At 36.7% G+C, this 22,432-nt stretch overlaps 1 protein-coding gene and 1 pseudogene across 2 annotated transcripts; both read right to left on the bottom strand.

Annotated features, from left to right (window-relative positions):
- Positions 1 to 44: 44 nt before the first annotated feature.
- On the bottom strand, positions 45 to 14,052 carry LOC147870377 (cell adhesion molecule Dscam2-like; annotated as a pseudogene). Its single transcript, XR_015533493.1, has 16 exons — positions 13,932 to 14,052; positions 12,883 to 12,981; positions 11,335 to 11,789; positions 10,334 to 10,627; positions 9,413 to 9,673; positions 8,476 to 8,743; positions 7,654 to 7,794; positions 6,633 to 6,806; positions 5,814 to 6,101; positions 5,269 to 5,578; positions 5,124 to 5,194; positions 4,805 to 5,038; positions 3,044 to 3,190; positions 2,682 to 2,840; positions 1,499 to 1,632; positions 45 to 275 (listed from the first exon to the last, which is right to left on the bottom strand). The product of XR_015533493.1 is annotated as a cell adhesion molecule Dscam2-like (transcript).
- A 933-nt stretch (positions 14,053 to 14,985) lies between these two features.
- LOC147870378 (cell adhesion molecule Dscam1-like) lies at positions 14,986 to 22,405 on the bottom strand. The gene is made up of 5 exons (XM_087342295.1): positions 21,988 to 22,405; positions 20,664 to 20,825; positions 20,168 to 20,455; positions 19,869 to 19,941; positions 14,986 to 19,019 (listed from the first exon to the last, which is right to left on the bottom strand). The coding sequence occupies exons 1-5, from the start codon at positions 22,307 to 22,309 to the stop codon at positions 18,695 to 18,697; spliced, it is 1,170 nt and encodes a 389-aa protein (XP_087198421.1). The 5' UTR covers positions 22,310 to 22,405; the 3' UTR covers positions 14,986 to 18,694.
- Positions 22,406 to 22,432: the final 27 nt, after the last annotated feature.

Below are 22,432 nucleotides of genomic sequence, written 5' to 3' on the forward strand. Positions count from 1 at the left end.
GATTACATGAACTGACTTTGAAGAGCTTATGGGGGGGGGGAGTGGAAAATCTTCCAGCATCAGGAAGATAAGTGTGTGCACTTCACAAGAGAACTAGGTACAAACACTGAAAACTCACCTCTGGAGACTGGTGCTTGGGGAACCTTGATGCTGCTCTGTCCCTCTCCTATTATTGTGGAGGCAGTCACCCAGAATTCATATTGCTGGAATTCTTTGAGTCGACGAACTTCATAGGTCAGCTCTCTGTCACCAAACACAGTCTCCTTATGCTCATCCTGTGATGGAAATCAAGAAACATTGTTCCATGCAATAGCAGTGATGTCAGACTGCATATGTAAAATGGTGATATATGGAGATTATGGTGGAATCAATATCCTGGTAAGTGAGAGAGCTTAGAGATCACATTTGTTTTTAAATTACAGTGAAACAAGTCAAGGAATTGTTTCGTTATGTTTCTTCCTGCTACAATTTAGTCTTACCTCTGAGTTTATTGTAAATGCATGCAAAGGAAAATAACACACATTATGTACACTGACAGTTGCAGATTAGAGCAGCAACAATTTCAATAATGTTAGGGCGGAACCTAGGAAGCAGTAAAAAACTTTTAATATTTAATTTGTAAACAGGGGGAACAGTGGCGGCCCATCCATAAGAGCTCCAGAGCTCTTCTGGACTTACAAATAGTTAAAACATTGTCGAGCATGTATGGGTTTTCTCCTGATGCAAATTTACTTTTCATTTATTTATATAGTTATGTGTTGAAAGACTATTCTGAATTTTTCCCCTTGTGCAGCACTACCACTGGTCAGACTCACGAGCCGCCACTGAGGGTAATGGTAACATGGTAACATCAAAATTTCATTCATAAAGAAATTAAGATCAGATTAAATGTAGGAAATGCTTGCCACCCTTCTGCTATATAAATATTTGAAGACTGAAATATATAAATGAAACTAATTTTGTGTACTGTTTTTTATGGATGTGAAAATCACTCTCTCATATTAAAGGAAAAACAGACTGAGGCTGTTCCAGAATAGGGTGTTGAGGATAGCAGTCTAACTATAGAAGAATGAAGTTACAGGGACTGGAGAAAACTGCATTAGGATGATGAAATCAAGGAGGATGAGTTGGGTAGGGCATGTAGCATGCACAAGAGATAAGTATTTCACAAAACATTCTAATTAAAAAATATTAAAGCAAGAGGCTAATTGGAAGATCTAAGTGTAGATGAAATTATAATCCTAAAATGGATCTTATCAAGCTGGGGTGTGAGGGAGTGGACTGGATTAATCTGGCAGGATAGGGATCGGTGGTAGGCTCTTGTAAATATGGTAATGAACCTTCAGGATCAGAGAAAGCAGGGAATCCACTGACCAGATAAGGAACTGCCAGGTTCTCAGTAAGGGCTTTCTTCATGATGTTCGTTAAACTATAAAAAAATTCATGCAGAGCATCTAAGTATGTCTTGTGCTTTTTGTAAAAATATCCTGAAGCTTACTTTGCGCAGCAATGAATGGTAGTACACATTGTACTTGATAATGTTGCCATTTGGTTCCAGCGGTCTTGTCCAGGCAACCATAATGCTGTCATATGTCATTGCTAGTGCCTTGATTTGTTCAGGTGGACCTGGAACTGTAAGAAAAATAAACATTTTGGGAATAATTTTCTTAAAAAGGAAATCAAAACAAGAAAATATCAGATGGATAAGGGTAGGATCATTTACTGTAGACATTTCAGTAGAAGGATATCACATTATACTTTATCCTTACACAACACAGAATGTAAAAGTTATAGCTATTTTATTTTCACTGGGGGGACATAACTAAGTCTGTACAACCACTGTATAGAAAATAAATGACAGAGCAGACAGAATACCTATTTTCTTCTTTCATGTCTGTGAGAGGTCTTACTTTGCCAGATAAGACCTCTTCACGTATCACTTGCCATGTATCTTTAATTAACAGTTTTTCTCCTTAACAGATTAATAAAGTTTATACTTTCAGAATTTTCTTTCAGTTCTTTTGCTGACATATTATTAATTCATTACTTCCAATGCTAGCAAAAATGTTACTTTGTTATTACACTGTATACTGAATTAAAGACCCTGGAGTCTAATAATATATAATATAATGCAATACCTTCGCATGGGGAAACATAATACAATATAGCACTTTAATACTGACTATTATGTGTGCCAGAGGTTTTCAACCTGCAAACCTTCAATATATTCTGTGCAGTTTTCCCTAAGTTACCAATCCAAATGCCTGTATCATATCTTCCTTCCTGCTTTATACAAGGCTTCCTAAAATGCCAAACCAACACAAATTAGCTCCAACTGTGAAATCCTAGTCTGATAAACTGTCCTTTTTCTAACACGGTGGCCCATGAAGAGTGAAAGGTGTCCCCATGTCTAAAAATGAGAACTCCTGATCTACACATAAGGAACTGTGAAGTTCAAAAATTTGAGATTTAAATCTGAATGTATGTAGGTAGGGTTAATTATGTTGCTTTGGTAGCAAAGAATATAATTTACCTTTACAAATATAGCAACTATCAACAATGTTCTATTTTCAATTAAAAGAGTTAGTAAGAATGTTCTTTTTGTTCATATAAAGCTCAGGGTTTAAAAAAAGACTAGAACTATGTGATTTCACAGTAAATACTAGCTGTGTATAACATACCATCTTCCTCTGTGGTACAGTGGACTGGATTGGACCTGACTCCTTCACCAGCTGTAGTAAATGCCAGCACTATCACACTGTAGTTTGCAAACTTGGCCAAACCATGAAGATTTGTCTCAAGATTTGTTGTTTCCTTTATTTCCACATCTGATCCCATACCTAGAACATTGATTATATGCAGTTTGGAAATTATAACTCATTAGGGGAAATATAAAGTTACGCTGTACATTATTGTGGTAAATCTTTCGTTCTTGTTGGAAAGTCTGTTTGAGGAGTATTTATTTGGATGATTTAGACATTACAATTTAGATGCTAAGGTGTTGGAGCTTTAAAATTTTTGAGTAGGTTTTCATGCTTCTCACCTCCTTGAAAACTGATGTGCTTGTATAAAACATTGTAACCCTCAATGACTCCATTATGATGTTCAATTGGTGGTGGTACCCTTCTCACTCGTACACTCTGTGGAGACAATGCAGAGCAGCGCAAGTCTTGTGGTGCCATGTCTGGAACTAAGATATATATATATATGTAAATTTGAAAATATTACACTTGGCAGTGTGGATGTAGAAAGCATGAGAAATTTAAAGTTATTTAGATTTGAATGTAATTTTCAATTGCATGAAAGTTACTCAGGGTAAAAATAGCAACAAATCACTTGATTTCATTAAAACCATCATGTAAATCATCGAACTTTTAGTTGATTTAGAGTTATACCTAATACTGTCTTGTGGTAGTTCTGAGCTTACAATGTTTGGAAAACAGCATGTTATCTTGTTTCAAATAATTAAGTAGACATTCAGTCAGGAGCATATGAATGCCTGACATGCTTTCTGAAATTCCAGCTGTTTCATCATCCTAAATTTTGCCACTTTCAATTGTCTGATCTTAACCAGTGATCATAATCACTGCACATTGCTTGTAAACTGTCTGCTTCAAGGCCACCACACCAATTCTGCAGCAGATATTTTTCCTCATGAACACCCAACCATTTATTCTCTTCATTGTCTACAAATATTTGTTTTCATGACTGATTATGATAATTTGCTTTACCATACCCCAAACTTTCACTTTATATGCAACATCTAATGGTATAAGCTTCTTCTCGAGAACATTTAACGTTGTTATTCTCATCTACTTTCTTTTGCATAAGTTTATAATGTTTATAAATCTGACTATACACTCATAACTTTTGTCATACTGTCCCAAGAAGCGGCTGTTAACAGTTGATGCCTAAGAGACTGGCAGTATTAAAACAAGGTAGGAACAAAGGAAAAGTAAAGCATATGGTGAGTGATACATTCTTGAAGGCCATAAAGGAGAAAGTCTGAAGGTGTGTGATGAAATAGAAGATGAAGTCCATAGCGTGCACAACTGAAATGTTTCAACATCTAAAGAGATGAGATCGAGGCACGTAATAATTTCTTTATATTTAGTTTACTGATTTATATAAAAAAACTATGACAAATTTGGAAATATAATTGTCTGCTTACAGATAATTGACAGCCTACTGTAATGTAGAATGTTCATCTAAGCAAGCATTAGAAATGTTGTTCAAAATATGTTTCATAATATTTAATAGCATACTTCTAACCAAAGTGAGGGATGCATACCTGCCCAGCCACTATTTACAAATTACCTCAACTCTCTCAAAAACAGGTTGTAAAATGAAATACCGGTTCACAACATATAATGTTTACCTTTCTAAAGTTTGTAACATTTATCTGAAATATTTTTGGGTATTGTAAAAAATTCAAGAAGTTAAATATTCTGGTACAAGTTAAAAAAAATTAATTTCATTATGCATTTTACTCAAGTCTTATAGTGTTATTACTGAGCCATCAAACAGTAAATGATGTATTGATATGTGCTTACACCCATTATATACCTTAAAACATGCTGCCATTCTGGATTACTTGTCAAAATAACCACATAAAAGTATAATTTATAAAATTACTTCAAACAGTTTAAAACTATGTATACCAAAAACTAGACATTTTTGGTCACATAGCTTAACAGCACATAGAACTACAAAATATGGTGTGTGCGCATGGTGAGTCAACTTTAATTTATAACAATCTGACAATGTGCACAAGAAAACAAAAAGACACGCAATATTTACCTACCACCCTCCAATGTTGTTACAGACTGTGTTGGTGAGGCAGGGCCTGACCCCACCTGGTTGAATGCTCGCACTGTCACCTCATAACAGGTGAACTGGTGTAGAGAGGTTAGTGTCACCTCCAAGCGGTGTCCTCTCACTGTACGCACTTGTTGAGGGGCTGTGGATGGAGCACTGTTTCCTGGTACCCCACTTGGTATCCCAGGATCTCTCCATTGGAGTAACTCACTAAGGGAGGCTGCATAGAGAAACAGCATGATATAATAATATGTATGTCATGACATGGATATAATTTACTGCACTCTATTTGGAATTACTCTCACCTTCCATTTTACCAGAAGTGACTCTGGACTTGTTGCGTCAACAGGTATATCTATTGGGGGGCCACTGGGAGCTGTATAATAACTCTGTTAGATAGTGAAGTGTTTAGTGAGTCCTTGAAAATTTCATCACTTCTATTATCCTCACCTTCCTGCAAAGTTAGGGCAAGAGTAGACTCACTGGGAGGCCCTGCCCCAACCTCATTGACAGCCAGTAGTCTCAACTTGTAGGATGTAGCAGGTCTCAAGGTACCCAAGCGGGCCTTGTGAATGTTGCCTCCAACAGTAACATTGTTCCATGAACTCATTCCTCCACCCAGTGTGGTCTCCTCCTCACGAAACTGTATCACATAATGAGAGATAGGAGCATGACCTGAGTATGGTGCACCCCATGAGACGCTCACCCACCGACTTCCCACTTCTTGCACGTCGACCCGTCCTGGGGGCCTCTGGTGGCTCTGAAATTATTACAGGCAAATAACATGGTGTCATATGCTGTAAGATGAAATGAAAGAATGAAACAAAGGCACTCGGCTGCTCTCAGATGATTTTGTTTCATACTTAGTTACATAGCTAGTTACTACTCAGTTGTCTGTGATTGCCACTGACTACCAAATGACCACACACCATTTGCCTTATGACATGTAAAATGGAATTTTACTAAGACAAAATTCATATTGATAAATGTATCACCTTTGACTGCGAGGTAAACTATCATCTCATCCTGACCAAAATCATTGGAAGCTGAGCAACGATATGGACCAGCATCTCTCCAAGCCAAAAAGTCCAAATGCAGTTCTGCTGTGACTCCATTGAGTGTCTGTCGTTCCGTAATCTGGGTGTGGGTAGGATTTAGAGGTCTGTGAGATGCTGACCATGCTACATGCAGGGGCAAATCTCCTTCCGCTTCACACACCAACGCAATTCCTTCTCCTGCTACACCACTTTGGTTTACTGCCCGTGATCTAAAATGTGTTGGAACTGAAAAGAAAATTTCTGATCATGAAACCTATTGAGACTGATGTGTAAATTATTCTGTAAAACTAATAAATTCATGTTCATATCAGTATTAAATGAAGCATCTGTCTGTTCAGTCGCTGGTCACCTTCGAAACCTGACAAAGAAAGAAATAATATACGCAAAAGCTTTATGAATGTATACCATGGAATAGAATTAAAAAATGTTTATACTGTTCGCTGTTACAGATGGAAAAATGAACTACTGTTTGGAAGTACTGGTAATGTTGTTTAAATTTTAATGCTGCAACAAACACAAGGAAGCACTGGCAGTATGTCCACACGAAATGATTCAATGACAGCTAAAGGGACAGTGGGTAAAACTGGGGCAGGTCCAGGAAGATGGCTGCAGATTTTATGTAGCTTTCAAAATAAACATATTTTGTACAATGAATCCAACAGAAAAACAATATATGAGAGACCCTAAATGTTTTATAAAAATTACTATAACGATATAATTGCAAAATTGTCTGAAAATTATGAAGTATATACTCACCATTTACTCTTAGGAAAATAACCTTGCTAAGGCCAGACCCAATACCATTGCTAGCCTGACATGTGTAATGACCTTCATGTGATGGGTCAACCGTTCTGATCAGCACTGAACCATTACTTGAGATGACAAGTCGGGGACCAGACTCCAGGGTTATATAGTCACCAGGTTGTTCACCTGTAAAAATCTGAGTTTTTATATGGTAATTATGTTTATATTTACAAATTATGTACTTTATAACAATCAATATATTAATTATAGCAGTAGTTTAAGTGTTATGTAATATTTAAAGCCATCAGCCTCCCTCTCTTCATTAGACCATCCTTCCTTTTAAGTTTTAGAGGTTATTTGGAGTGACCCATATGTATTGGTAGCAGGTCAGTTATGCTAGGTTAGGTAATTTGTTTAAGATTCTGACACTTCAAAAATTATCCCTTACTACAATCACACTGACTGAAACTATGTCAAACCAAATGAACCTTTATAGCTGAAGCTTGTCTACATAATATTTAAGAATTTAGTTCATATTACAAAAAACAAAAACAAAAAAAAAAACACTGTCACCATCACAATGATCAATTTCTGAATGCTGTTTTGGAATATATATACTGTTTACGCTGATAACGATACATAACCTATCAATACTAAATGCAAAGGTACTGTCTGTTAAAGCAGCTGGTATGTATATTTACCACTTGACCTCAAAGGGTTAAGCCAACATGAGTTAGACTAGAATTAACAGTTTGAGTAATTTTCATTATGTATTAGGTTTTTCCTTTCTGAGATGTTATTTTTAAGAAAATACATAACCTCAATTTTTTTTTACATTATTCTAGAGACTTTTGATTATGGACTAGTGAGTGATAACTACTCCCTTTACTTCAGAAGTACTAATAACTCATAAAATGTAATGCACTTACGAGACTCCTCAGAAAATGGACTATGTCCAGAAGATAACCAGGAGTAATGACAAGCAACAGTTGTTGACATGTTCAAAAATCAAGAGAGTAATAATGTCACTAACCCTTGGCTTTCATCCATGTTATTATGGGTGTTGGAAAGCCACTGGCTTGACAGTGTAAAGACACAGGATGCTGGAACAATACTGAGATATCCTGGGGCTCAACATAGAGCCTATATATATATATATAGCCTAAACCATGTACTTAACTGTCAGAATCATTATGACAGGAATATAAATGTCACTTTCCCTTGGATTTTATTATTGTGGAAACTGAAAAGATGACAATTCTAACATAAATTTAGAATAACTAAAGAAAAGTATATACCCACACACAAACAAAATAAATGGCAGAAGAAAATATGATTTGAAGCTTTTGCAGTGACATAACTTAATAAAATCTTCTCAGGCAATCAGCCGTGTCAACTGGTGAAAAGAAGAAACTGATGCTTGAGGGACCAACTCTGTCCCCATCATCAAGTTTCTGATGTGACTTGATGTTGAGATCATCTCCCATCTCATGGTCAGACCCTAGCCAATCACAGCTAGTGGGTGGAGTCAATAGCTCATGCTGTGTGACCCTGCTTTCTATTGATGTTTTGACCAGATTGCTTCAGCATTTTTTTTACCGGATACCAGGTCTGACTCAAAGTGTTGCCTCCATTCCTATTAAAGTTACTGGGATGCAGGTTGATCTATATGATTAAATAATAACCAAAATAACCTCATAATGATTCATGCTCATTTCTTTCAAGCTGGAACTACATGCCAGACCCACTTTTGTTCATAAACTACACTCTTGGACATGAGTAGATGATAATGGATTAACCAAATGACAGATGGATAAACCATCACATCATGATCTGCCCTTCTGGAAACTTGTACCTCTAACAATAAGTTTGGCAGTGTAGTTGACCACAGCTGCAGCATTACTGGCAATACAGGTGTAATGTCCTGAGTGTCGGGCTGCCAGATTGCTGAACATCAGGTTGCTTACAAACTGGTGCTGCTGCCTCCTGAGACAATGGACCTCCATCCTTGCGCCACGTGATTGTTATGGGGAAGTCCCCAGATATGATGCTGCATGACACTTGAGCTCTCATTCCTTCCTGTAAATTGCTGGGGAACTGGAATGGGGCAATTTGTGGTGGTTCTGTGAACAATGTATGTCATTTTTTTAAACACATAAGAACCAGTAATGTTTTATAGTATGTTTTGTGTTAGCAAGTTCAAACTCAATAATGCAATAATGGAATTACCTGCTACATGTTATACTTTGATACTTTGACAACCCGTTCTTCAAGTGCCTGAGCGCTGCGGGTCCCAACTTTTCGTTGGCTCGATCTATGGACATTCGGTAGGACTCCTTGGACGAGGGATCGGCCCGTCGCAAGGCCTCTACCTGAACACAGGACAGCACAACACAGAAAAGCGCGGACAGACATCCAGGGATTGAGTGGGATTCGAACCCACGGTCCCAGTGACCAAGCAGCACAAGGCCCACGCCTCAAACCACGCGGCCACTGAGACGGCACGCTACATGTTATATTTCAGATTAAATAAAAAGAAACAGACTTTTATTGAATTAATCTATCTGTTTATTTATATTATGATTTTCCTTATTAGGTTTATGGTGCAGTGCAATTACACGTTTATAACAAAGTATTAATTTCCTTGCATTATGAGGTTAACACACATGGTTCAATCTTGGGAAATAATCTACATTACATTATATTATAAGTTGTCAGAATCACGTAGTGTTCAAAACCTGAAAATCACCAGTTCCTCCTATTATTTTGTAACCTACAGTCAGGATACGTACTCATAACATCAAGGTATGGTCTACCATGAGCTGACTGCCCTTGTTGGTTGCTGACTGAGCAGGAGTATTCCCCTTTGTCAACGTGTTCGACTAATAGCGTGCCATTGGAGAACACCCTCTGTCTGAGATGAATGGGCAGAATATCACCAGCTCGCTGCCACGTCACACTGGAGATGGGGAATCCTGCTACTGGACATCTGAGGTATACATCAAGACCCGTGACCACAGTCAGGTTCTGCGGTACACGGGCAGAAGGAGGGCCTGTAATATGTGTACAATCACTGAAACACAGGGTTACAACATTGTCTGCGGGTGTCAAGACAGCATAAAGTAGACTGTCCAGAGATATATTCATGATATTTTGGCTCTCTTTAGATGTCTTCAATAATCTCTTCCTTCTCTATCCTGTATTTTAATGTTTCTTTTATGTATCTTTCATATTCCATTGATCAAATATGATCAATCTTGTGACTTCTATCCTTTCTTTCTTTTTGGAACAAAAATATTTAATTTTCCTTCATGTGTTTGTTTACTTGTCCAATAAACTCGCTCATCCACTTGTTTCTGGAACTCAAAACAGTAACGTATATTTTTATACCACCAGTTTCTTTCATCACTCATATTTTTAATATTCATGAGCCAACTGAAACTACTAGTTTTGTAAAACTGTACCTGTGTAACCTTTACATTTTTCTTGTTTGATGCAAATTTTATGCTTCCACAAATACAACTGAACCTTAATATTAGCCTCTATAACCATGTGAAATATGGCATGGTCAAAGATTATAAACACATCTATAAATCTTAACTTGCCTCTCTAGATATTTAAATTAAAAATTAAACATTTAAGTTCTTCCCAGAACTTCTTGTGAATGCCTGAAGCATTGTATGCATGGTTATGCTGCCTTAGGGATAACCTACTATAAATATTGAGCATGGCGGAGTGCTGAACAGAACCAAGGACATTTCTGGCAACACAGGTGTAGATACCACCATGCTGTACACGAACGGATGAGATGTTGAGGTGGCTGATGACGTTGCTTGCGGAATCCAGGTAACTGCCCAGAACATAGCCTCGGGGCATGAGCTCACTTCCATCAAGAAGCCATGTGATACGTGGTGGGGGGTTCCCCGAGGCAGAGCATCTCAGTGACACTGGTGGGCCTGGCTGCAGGGTCTGTCTATGAACGTTAACTGTAGCTCAGGGGGATATGGCTGTAACAGCGGGAAACATGAGAAACTGGAACACACTGAGGACTACGGAAATGAAGGAAGAAGGAAAGAAATAAAGAAGCATTGAAAGTGGGAGAAATATAGAGACGAAGGAAGGAATGGATAAAAAATAAAATATAGATGGAAGGGTAGAAAGGGAGGTAAAAAGAAAACATTAAGGAATAAGAGGAGGAAAGTGAAGCTTGTAGTATCATAGCCATATAAATCTGTTCCTTCTATTCATAACTTTTGGAATGAAATGACTGACTTTAGCAAAAGTTTGCTGTAAACTTAATGAGTTTTTTCTACTTTTAACAAAGGCAATGTGGAGGCTGAGTAAAGTTCTAAGGTGAATTAATTACATATAAGATCCTGAACCTTTGTATGTTAATTATGGTTTTAACTGCAATCATTTTTGAATAGGTATGTAATGTAAAACAGCAACATAGTAACTACTCGAAATCAATAATCACTTTCATCTGATGAAAATTATGGACAAGCCGTCACAAATATGAAAATTCATTTGGTAAATTTATTGATTATAAATATGACATATATTCAAAAAAGGTACTCGTATGTTAGTCAAAGTGAATTTTTAAATTATTCTTATTTGTTTGATATATTAACCAGTGCAGTTATAGATTTAAAGCCTGTTAATAATAAATGATAAAAGTCCAATTGTAATAGCGTTATGAAAAATACTAACGCACCTCCTAGGGTGAGCTCAGCACTACCTTGGGCACTCTCATCACCGCTGCGTGCCATACACTGGTACATGCCACGATCTGATTTCTGAACATTTCTCAAGACCAGCACCTCTCCCTGTTGCATAATGCTGACATGGGGGCTCTCCAGCAAAGGGTGTGCATCTTTCAGCCAAGAGATGTGTATGCCTTCGCCGCCTCCCTGCACAGAGCAGTTGAACATGGCTGGGGTGCCTGCATCCACAGTCTGCTGCTGTGGGCGGATGCGGGCCTTCAGTGGCGACATTACATTAAGCGTGATCTCACGGCGATCCTCACCCAGCAGATTGCTCACTACGCAGATATAGCGACCTTCATCCTGTAGCTGAACACGTGGGAACTGAAGTACAGACCGTAGGGGGCGTACAAGCACCATACCAAGCCCCACCTCCTGTAGCACACCGACCTGGTCGCGGTACCATCTGCAGACATAGTACACTATATGAATATCTGCTTGAAAGTGAGACTATAAAAATGTTTGCTCATGACTCATCTCTTGGACTTTGCAGATTATTCTAGGTTTATAAAATTACTACATTTTAGAAATTGTCCAAGGTTTGGGCTCTAGTTAGAGACTGTGCTTAATCATAACATTTGGTGTCCATTAGAACATCTCTAACACTGAGCATAACCTAACAAGTTACATAAAAGCCACGGTCAGAATAGTCTTAACTCTATTAACATAAAATTCCCTTTTAGGTATTACCAACTCAAATACACAATTGTTACTGTTATTGTTATGAAAATAAAAGATTGTCTCCAAGCAACTGTACCCACTAAGAAGACCAATGTTGAACCCCCAGATGATACACGAGTGAACATGGATCAGCCGTGGAATGATGGTGAAACAGGAAACTTAAGAACTCTGAGAAAAACCTGTCCCTGCGCCAATTTGTCAAGAATATACCCACATGGACTGCCCTTGGCATGATTCCAGGCCTCCATGATGAGAATGAATAACAAATTCCCTATATAATAGAATTCAGAGTGCCCAAGTACTTGCACTTTACTATTTAATTAATATAAATATTTCATAGTCCTATTTTCTAACCCTCTTTATTATTACAAAGACATTATTGTCATTTTATATAAGAATATGTAAATTTATGAGGACTGTCATGACCATGATTTTTTTTACTACTGAACCTATTAACAGCACAAAATTGTACATGAGGTGGGGTCTGGCATAGTAAATAAAAGTTGTTCTATCTGGTACATGCTAGGTATGTGTTTACTAGGAACACCACCAATCAGAGTGAAGGTATAATTCTGACATATATTAAACCACAGGATTGAAGACAAAGTCATTACTGAGCAAATATATTAAATTTTATCACTTGTGCATTCCATCACACCTCTTAAACATAAAGTTCCAGAATTAAGTCCGCCCAGCAGTCCTATACCAGAATGGGTTTAAATTCCCCTATTCTGGTATGTCAAAGGTTAACCAATGGTCATGCAAAAACAAATAAATTATAATAATAATCTAAAACACGTGCTATATACAGTCATTACCCAAAACTAGTCCTCTTCTCAATAATGTACCAGTTATAGGAGATCCTCCATCTTTCTTGGGTGGAGTCCATTCCAAATCGACATGATCCTTGTCCCAGTCTGGAAGATGAATTATAAGAAGCATTGTTATGTGAATGATATTTGGCAACGTAATTTCTTACAGAATGTTACCAGTATCATTCTGAATTAGTTACAGAACATTATACAGTAAATTATTGTTTCTCTTAGTAGCGGATGAACATTACTGCATATTGCCTATGGGAAAACAAAGATTGGTCTACATCAGTACTTATGCAGTTCTTTCAGAAGTGATCTTTAACATCATTATCATAACTTATGTAAACTTTAAGAATTAAGTCTACTGTATTCTGTTATTCTTGCACTACACTTGTTTTGGTTTTCTTAATGAAGTTCCATTTCTGTGATTACAAGTTTAGTTACATTGCCTCTTGAAACATAAATTAGTGGTTTGTCTATACTACACAATTGATTTACTTCAGTTTAGACTTAATCCTCAAAAGCATACTAAGAATACTCAGAATACGAAGTGACGTTTCGGAGGGCGAAGAAACGGAAATTCTATGACCCGGACAAGACCACTATGACCCTTAATTACATTACACCATTCCAAACAGCTGTAATTCTATTATATTCCTGTCCGAAGTCTCTAACATAATTTTCAATCACAACAATCCTGAACAGGTTCAAAACTGAACTCCTGAAACAGTAATCAAGAGATATGCTAGTCTGGCTTGGGTTGATGCTTAATGTACTCCCACTGGAATGCATCGAAACAGAAATACAAATGACAAAAGCAGATGCCACCCAGCAGAGCTTCGGGGATTAACTATCTAGTGCATAACTGTCCTCCGATGGACGCTAGGCATTCACACCCAGATAACCTCACATATTCCCTGTTCACGAGTAGCTACATGCGGGCTCACAGTCTGTGACACAAAACTAATCTCGCTGCATCAAAGTACCGAAATCCACACCCCGTCAACGAGCAGATGTCACACTTAACACAAGTTCACGTTAAATTAACATACCTTGCACATCCTAACAAATTCCCGACGTACGAACGAAATTAGTTTCATCACGTGGCTTCCAAAACACAACACACGAAGAATAGGCCATTTTCTTCTTAGACAGGCACGCCAACCTGACAAACTGGAAAGGAACCCACGTATTGTAGACGATACAGAAGTATATAAAATTCACAAGAAATCGTAAATACATCCAGACAATTGCTTGCTACATCCATCAATAACGAAATACATCGTGAAACACTTGCCAATCGATTTCATAACCACATATCTCGGAAAATGTAACCTATCCATTTGCGTAAAATTAGCCAAGGCTCTAAAATGTTGATGTAATTATAAAGATTTCATTATGAAGTCAAAATTCTGTGTGTATGAATTAGTATCATATACTGAAATTATTAAGAGAAGACCTCTAAGGGACTTTCATGTACATGGCATGCTGTTTAGTCATGAGCTCGTAAACAGGATATTCCACTGGCCACCACTCGCACGGGAGAGAAGCCGTTAGAATGTAATGAGTGTGGTCACAAGTTTGCTAAAAGTTTAAAGTTACATATACGAACTCACATGTGATGACATGTACACATTCCTTCAGAACAAGTATAAAAGTGGATATAAAAGTTTTTTCTGTACAAAATAATGTTATACAAATTAAAACAAAAGGTTTATATTGTTGGGAAGGCACCCATCTTACACGAAAACACATATACAAATTAGTGATGAATCAATGCTTTTTTTGTGTTAACCCAATGCCACTGAAAGTAGATATGTGACTGGCAAGTAATGCATAAGGAACAGCCTATTATATCACCTTTAAGTCAAGCATTTAAAGGATCCTCATTGCAGTTCTGTATGTCAGTAAGAACATGCTGCATTAGGCTAGGCTAGCTTTGGTTAGCTGGTTCCAGTTTGTTATCTTATTATCTTTATGCCAATGAAATATGTGTTACCATTTAGGGCTAAAGTTGCTACCTTTGAGGCATTTCAAAATAACACATTTTTGCTTGCAAAACTTATGTGGTTAATACATTTTATATACACAAAGATATACAACCAAAACCTTTTATGTGTTTATTTTGATACTAGATTAATTGCAATAAAAATGTGTATATACAGTATTTGGTGTACAGACACATGTCCAGTAAGGTCTTATAAATTAATTGATATTAGGAGAATCAAGATTTTGGAAAGGAGTACACTTTACAATATACTGACTTTCTAAACTTCATTGATAATATGTTACAAGACACACCTGAAGATATAGAATGCAAATTAACAAAACTGAATTCTACAAAATTATGAGCTGGGTATCCTAACAATTTAGGTAACAAGAAGATATTTCAAGGAGTTGCTGATATCCTGGATGATGATATAAAAATAACAGAATTCCTTCAACTTTTGTCACACAATACTCCACATTATTCAAAAAATATATCGGAATGTTGTACAACATTGGTTCTAACAGTTGCTGCAAAGTCACAAAGTGCAATCTCTGGTGGACATCTTGAACCCCGTGCTATTTCCTTTATGAAGGCCGTAGCCTTTTGACAGGACTTCTCTGTACATGTGCGTACGTACAACAACGCTGCATAGCTCATTATGTATTTTTATCTGATGATATAAACACACAGAAAATAAACTATTTTCCAAACACTGACTTGCCACATTGTAGTAAAAATCTCACGGGTAATATTTACAACATAAACAAAGTCCTTGAAGTTTAAATTATTCACTCCATCACTTCTCCACTACTTGGTATTTGTCCAGTATGCACACAAGAAAGATGACTTTTAAGGTTGACAAGTTCTGTGAAGCTTCATTCACATACAACACAACCATATGGTTTCTCCCCGTGTGGATACCATAATGCCTTCTCAGTTTTTCTCGCACTGGAAACTACTTATTGCACACATCACATATATACGGTTTCTTCCCCTGTGTGTATGCGTTTGTGCGCGTTGAGATGTCCGCCCTGAGAAAAACTTCTATTATATACTTCACAAGTGTAAGGCTTCATACCTGTATGGATAAAACTGTGTATCAAAAGATTTTCTTTCTGTGAGAAATGTTTATTGCATACTTCACATTTGTAAATCTTCACTTCAGTATGAGTGCGATAATATTTCTTCAAATCATCATTCCTTGAAAAGTTCTTGTTGCAAACATCGACTTATCACATTTGTACTGTTTCATTTCCATGTGTGTTGTACTATGCACTGCGTGTGAACTTTGCATTATACACATTGCATTCAAAAGGCTTCTCACCAGTGTGTATACGGTAATGATTTTTGAGAGGTTTGTACCACTGGTGTTACCGATCAGGCATTCACGTTTAGTGAGCTGTGACGTAACAATATGGCGGATACGTTCGTCAGAAAGAGTAGAGTAGAGTTTATTTACGTTCCATAGATCCTTCTTAGGACTCAACCAAAGGATGTAGATCATGTCATTTCATACAATATACATACACTTCAGAACTTTTAACATAAGTACAAGAACGTATTTCACATATCAATGTACATAAATTTCAGATTCTGCAATACAAGTATGAAAAATAATTTTACAAATTAATATACATAAACCTCTGAATTTTATATATAAATACAAAACTTGCTTTATATATACGTAAATTATGGATATAAAGCTTAAACATTTTCAGCAGAGATGAAAGCGTCTACAGAATAGTAGGAGTGAGTGAAGAGGTAATCTTTCAATGCAGGCTTGAATACCTTTATATCATAATTTAGACTTGTTGGTGGAAGATTATTAAACAACTTGATACCTGTATAGTACACCCCTTTCTGATATTTAGTAAAGTTAGCATTTGGCAGATGTAGATCATGTTTACGTCTTGTATTTAAATTATGTACATCTGTATTTTTTTTTAAATTTATCTAAATTTTTCTTTGTTCTTTTATAATAAGTAATTCTTAATCTTAATTTCCTTTGTTGTCACCATTTACAAGTTCTGTAAGAGTGGTTGCAGTCTTCTTGATTCTGCAATTCTCTTGCTCTTTATCATGTCATTATACTTATAACATCATTCACATGCTGGAAGCCTAGTTTACACTTCTAATTTTCAATATTTGTATACCACCATTGGCATTTATTAAAGCAAGAGAAGGTGCTTCAATGTATATAGCCTCTGTGTGTGGGAGGCTATGATGCAGGACCTCCTTACCTGTTGATGAGCCACTTAAATTTGTACATATTAGTGTTTCACTTCTGGGTTCTAATACTAGGAAGTTTGTTACAAGAAATTAAAAGCTTCTTGTAGCAAGGATAATGGAAAGTTTATTGTAGTTTTTAGTAATTACATATACAGAGAATATTAACTAAGTTTTGAAACTTCCTGCACCTACATTTGAGATGCAATTATGGCCAAGCCAGGTTTATAAAATATAATTTTTATAAGAGAGTGTGAAGGTATGGGCTCAATTTATGTGGCTCAGTATACAGTCAAATGAACATGGTAATGAGCCTCTGGGTCCTAAAAAAAGGCAGATAATTACCTGTCACCAGCTGACTGACTATCAACTTCTCAAGGAGTCTGATTCATAGATTCAATGTGTATAGTTATTCTGTCAGATTCTATCTATTTCAAATCACAATATATCAGAAGTTGGTTCTACTTGTCTTCAGGTGGTCATAGGGAGTACAAAATCCTAAGCTGCTGGGTGCTCTGGTTGAGCTAGTTTAAGCCTTAAATGATTAAGTAGGGTTTTGTCCTCCCCTACTGTCACCTGAAGACAGAAATACAATGAACTTCTAAAGCATGTGGTTTTAAACTGAAATAAAACAGACAATGGACAAAGACCAACATAATAATTTTACACATTGTGTCACATCATCAGAAGCACATGAACTTCATCCATGGTTTTAGTTAAGAATGATTTGCTTAAGTGATGAATCCCAAATGAATATTATTTTGTGCAATAATGTTGTTACATACATAAGGATTACCTGACACAGAACAGAAAACTTATAAATTTAAGCTGGGTGCAGAGTTAACCCTTTCTTGTTCTACCATTTTGGGATCCAAATTCACTGTGATAGCTTTAACAGACACCATACCACATTCTGAGTCCTTTAATTCTGAGGACAATTAGTTCAGTATTTTGAAAGTATGTGGACTCCATCTTGTAATCTCTTGGGTCAGACTGTTTTGTTTAAAACTATCATCATATAAAAAACCTGTAAGACATAATAACATTCAGAGACATTATCAACATACCCATTAGGTTTCTTTAAATAAATGGAAGACAAACACCTGTGCCAGCTATATCTTGTTTACTGAATGGAAGTGAAACATTGCCATGACATTATACTTATTTTTTTAAATTGAAGGAGAGCAAGGATAACTCCCAAAAGTATAAAATAACTGAATTCATTATCTGCATAATATGATATTAAAATTTTTCCAACAAAACTTATATGAAGATAATTAGGTGGCACTTACATAAATGCCCACACACATGACATAAATGGACACAAGTGAGTATTATATTTTTGCTGGGGAAATACATTATTTTTTTAGTAAATGGAACATTAATTTGTACATTTTTATTAGCGCAATGTGACAGTGGCAATATATCTGGAATCATTAAACTGGGATTTGTTATGGAACTCATCTCGACACTGATGTAAAAACAAGAATGTGATGATGCAAGCTTACAGTGTCAATGGTGTTCTGTACCTGAAATAAAATGTTGTTATGCTTCAATAAGATATCCAGTGTACAAAATATATGTACACATTCTTACGATTTATGGCTTCAGGATGAAATACTTTTTGGTTTTTATTATATGGCTTGTCTGATCATATACAGAATTTTTTTTTGTCCAAATACCAGTATGTACTGGTATGGTCACATATTTTGCATCTTGTATTACATGCATATTCATGCCAGAGGTATCGCTTCCCTCCTGCCCACTGAGAGACGAGTCTCCCTTCCTGGCAGGAGATGTTGAATAGAGCTGTCCAGATTGACCATGAGTGCCTCCTTCCTGATCATTATTGCGCTGGTTCTCTAGTTCAGCCAGGGACTTTGCCCCATATCCTGGATCACCTTGTTTATATCCAGAATAGTGCCTGTGTCATATAATAATTACATGTCCATGTTAGCTCAGTAAAAAAAGAGGAAATCTTTAGAGAAAATTATTCAGGAGTTAATTTCAATGAGGAATTTGTCAATTAAGCCATTTCAAAAAGACATTTGTACAAAATTCACTGATTTTGATACAAATAAATCAGTTGGCACCAGACATACACTACTTATTAAAAACTACAAAGTGTGCACACCTAATGCATGGTCCTAATTTATCACTTACAGAAATAACATTTAATAACAATATTCACAGGTCTTTCACCAAAGTCATATCATGTAACAATCCAGTACTTCACACTTCATAGAAACTTCAAAATCCCTATGTGTAATTCTTTACAGAAAAGGAAACGTGTCAATTTAATCCTTGCAGCAAAAGTGTAAGCTATGATAATTGAGGTCACATGCATCAAGAACTCAATAAAAGCAATCTTCTCACAAATGGTCGGTAATGTAGCATTTGTACACTCCATTGGTAGGTACAGTAATAGCAAAGAAAACATTGCTGAACACTAGGAAATACCAGATTTTTTTTTTACAATATTCTTTCATAACTGAGGGTGTAATGCACAAAAATTCTGGTGGGATGAGCAACAAAAATGACAGTAAACCTTGTGTGCATTTACCCATTCAAATCTCACCAACTTTAACTTAAAAAAAGCATAAATAATATAGACAGAATTCCGAAGTTGATCCACTCATTCAGGTTCAAACATTTTATATGTGCTTCAGACAATGCATGAGAATAAATTAGTGGAAAAGAACTGTGTATATCCTTATAAAGTTCTTGAACAATTCTATGTGCCACACTTTCTACAAGAACACACAGCATTTACCTTCTATGGATGATGATACACACACACAGATGCTGTTCCGACATGTCTGGCACCACTTCTGGAAGAATGGTTTCTGAAACAAATTGAATTCAGAAGGTGAATATTAATGTACAACTAAGTTATTTAAAAATAAATGTATTATACAATAGATTTACCTGAATTGTAGTTAGTCAGTAAATGACATTTACTGTTATTTCAGTTAAATGTGCAAATTCTCATATTGTAAATATTAGGGTACATTTACAATTTCAATATCAGAGTTGTATATCCCCACTGAAAAGTGCTATATTGATACCCACCACCTGTTCTTGTCTTTGTGGCAAACAGAAACTCTTGAACACTGGATCCTGCATCATTGTGTGCAGCAATTCGTACTGCATACCATGTAGCAGGAGTGAGATCAGGTATTACTAGCTCCTCCTGCTGAAGGTTGTTAGAAACTAGCGTCCATGTTTTCTGGCCCCGAGAACGATACTCCACAATAAAATACCGCAGTGGACAACCCCCACTAGGCCATGACTCCAGGAATAATGTGACTGATGTTGAGTTTACCAACAGAAGATCATCCTGTGCAGGAACTCGGGGTGCTGTGGACATTAAGATTGAAAGTCTGGGTGGGAGACAATATCCATGCAGTTTTATAGCATATTATTGTTATGTATGTAATGACATACCATAATAATCACATTGATTTTCAGCATTAGATAACTACATTTACAATATTCATTTTGACCAGCATACTTTTAACTTAACTCTGAAATAACACTTAAGATCTGGGGTATATTACGTGTATACCTCCTCCTTTAGTGGTGGCAGTGACAACAGAACTTGGTTTCCCATTACCAACCGAGTTCACTGCTGTGAGGAAGAGCTGATAATTAGAGCCACACTTTACCCCATCCAGTGTGTATATCTTCCGGTCTGGGTCCAGCACCACCTCCTGCCACTCCCCAGATTCTCATTTGTAGCTCAATGTGTATCCTGTGGGACAAAATAATAACAAAACTTCTAACTGACTGACTGACTGACAGACTAAATGACGAACTTCTTGGAGAACAGCCAATCTTGAGGGGCTAAAAATTACTCATTTACTCAATAAATTCCTAATTTTTTATGGAACACAAAGGCTGATTGTCATGTACATGGCATTCTTCAAGCCTTATTTATTACCTTTAGGTTAACATTTGATTTTACTCTCTCAGCTATAAACATTCACTATTGTTGGTCTGCACAGTACTGCCATCTAGCATGAAGAATTTTATGTTTTGAATGCTATTATGATACTTGTGATGTTTCTCAGTGTTAAGTGGTTGTAATATAATAATAAAATTAACTTTTGTTAATGTAATATTCAGAATTTGGTTGCTATGTTTATAAGTTGATGTGATTTTTATTGATGTGTATGTAGTAAGATGAGCCACAGTAGCTTCATCATTATAATGCTGACTACAGGCTGAAAAGCTGGGATTTAATTTCTATCAGGGGGCAAACAACTTTTCTCTTAGTCGCTGCATCCAAACTGGCTTTGGACCACACCCAATCTCCTCTCCAATGGGTACTGTAGGTAAAGTGGCCAGGCACCTCCATCTAGTGTTGAGGTGAAGAAAGAGTGAAGCTATACTACCCCACTACCTCATATGTCTTTATCATATGGTATATAATAAGTATCAATGACAACTTCACCTTTACCTATGAACATAATAGAATAATCCTTATAATGAGTTAAGATTTTTATTTTAAAGTTACATTCTTTTAGCAAAGCAGTAAAAGAATAATGCACAGCATGAGGGTTAAAACACTTCTGAAGCAGAACAGAAACCATGTCCACAAATTCAAATTCCTCCTTAAAACAACACAGTGTGGCACCATTTTTACTGTAACATTGTAACTGCGACTTGAGTCGGGCTATTCTTCCACCAATATATCAGGCAATTCTTTTTGTGCATGAAATAATGTAAAATTAAATTTTGACCCAGACTGGACTTATATTTTTTTTGTACTAGACCCTTAAATTTTTTTGTTTTCTTTTAATAAGAAAAGAATGGAGTCACTTTCAAAAATTTTCTGATGATCAAATTGTGTTTAATACAATATACAAAATAAGGCACACAGAACTCACCATTTACTGGACTCCCACCATTATCTGGTAGTCTCCACTGCAGAGCCAGGCTGCAAGTTGTCGTGGCAGGTACAGACAGATGAGGTGCGCCAGGAGGAACTTGTACTATTATCTCGTATGTGATTTCATCTCGACCAAAAACATTCTCTGCCAAGCAGGAGTAGTTACCAGCATCTTCTGGCCTAAGTGGACCAAGTGTCAATACCCCATCTGGGAGCACTCGTTGATGCCTGTTCCCTGACGATGGGGTAATGAAGTTACCAGAGGGACCACGCCAATTACGATTAGGTGCAGGAAGACCCACGCCATGGCATACTAACATAATGCTCTTGACCTGCTCCTCCTACCACTCGTCGAGAAAACGAAGCTATCCGTGCTGGGACTGAAATAGTGAAGGAATAACCACATACTCTGACTAGAGATTAAGCAGTATACTTGTGTGACT

This window comes from Zootermopsis nevadensis, unplaced genomic scaffold (assembly GCF_977971745.1).
Source record: "Zootermopsis nevadensis isolate Lab colony 2312 unplaced genomic scaffold, Znev_1.0 Znev_ptg000300l, whole genome shotgun sequence".
Classification (NCBI taxonomy): domain Eukaryota; kingdom Metazoa; phylum Arthropoda; class Insecta; order Blattodea; family Termopsidae; genus Zootermopsis; species Zootermopsis nevadensis.

What these genes read in the sequence shown, in the direction of transcription:
- LOC147870378 (XM_087342295.1), bottom strand. Translation starts at nt 22,309, where the DNA reads ATGTTAGTATGCCATGGCGTGGGTCTTCCTGCACCTAATCGTAATTGG. An exon ending in TGGTGGGAGTCCAGTAAATG is followed by an intron (nt 20,826 to 21,987) that starts GTGAGTTCTGTG and finishes GCTACAAATGAG; the next exon opens with AATCTGGGGAGTGGCAGGAG. An exon ending in TGTATCATCATCCATAGAAG is followed by an intron (nt 19,020 to 19,868) that starts GTAAATGCTGTG and finishes TATATGACACAG; the next exon opens with GCACTATTCTGGATATAAAC.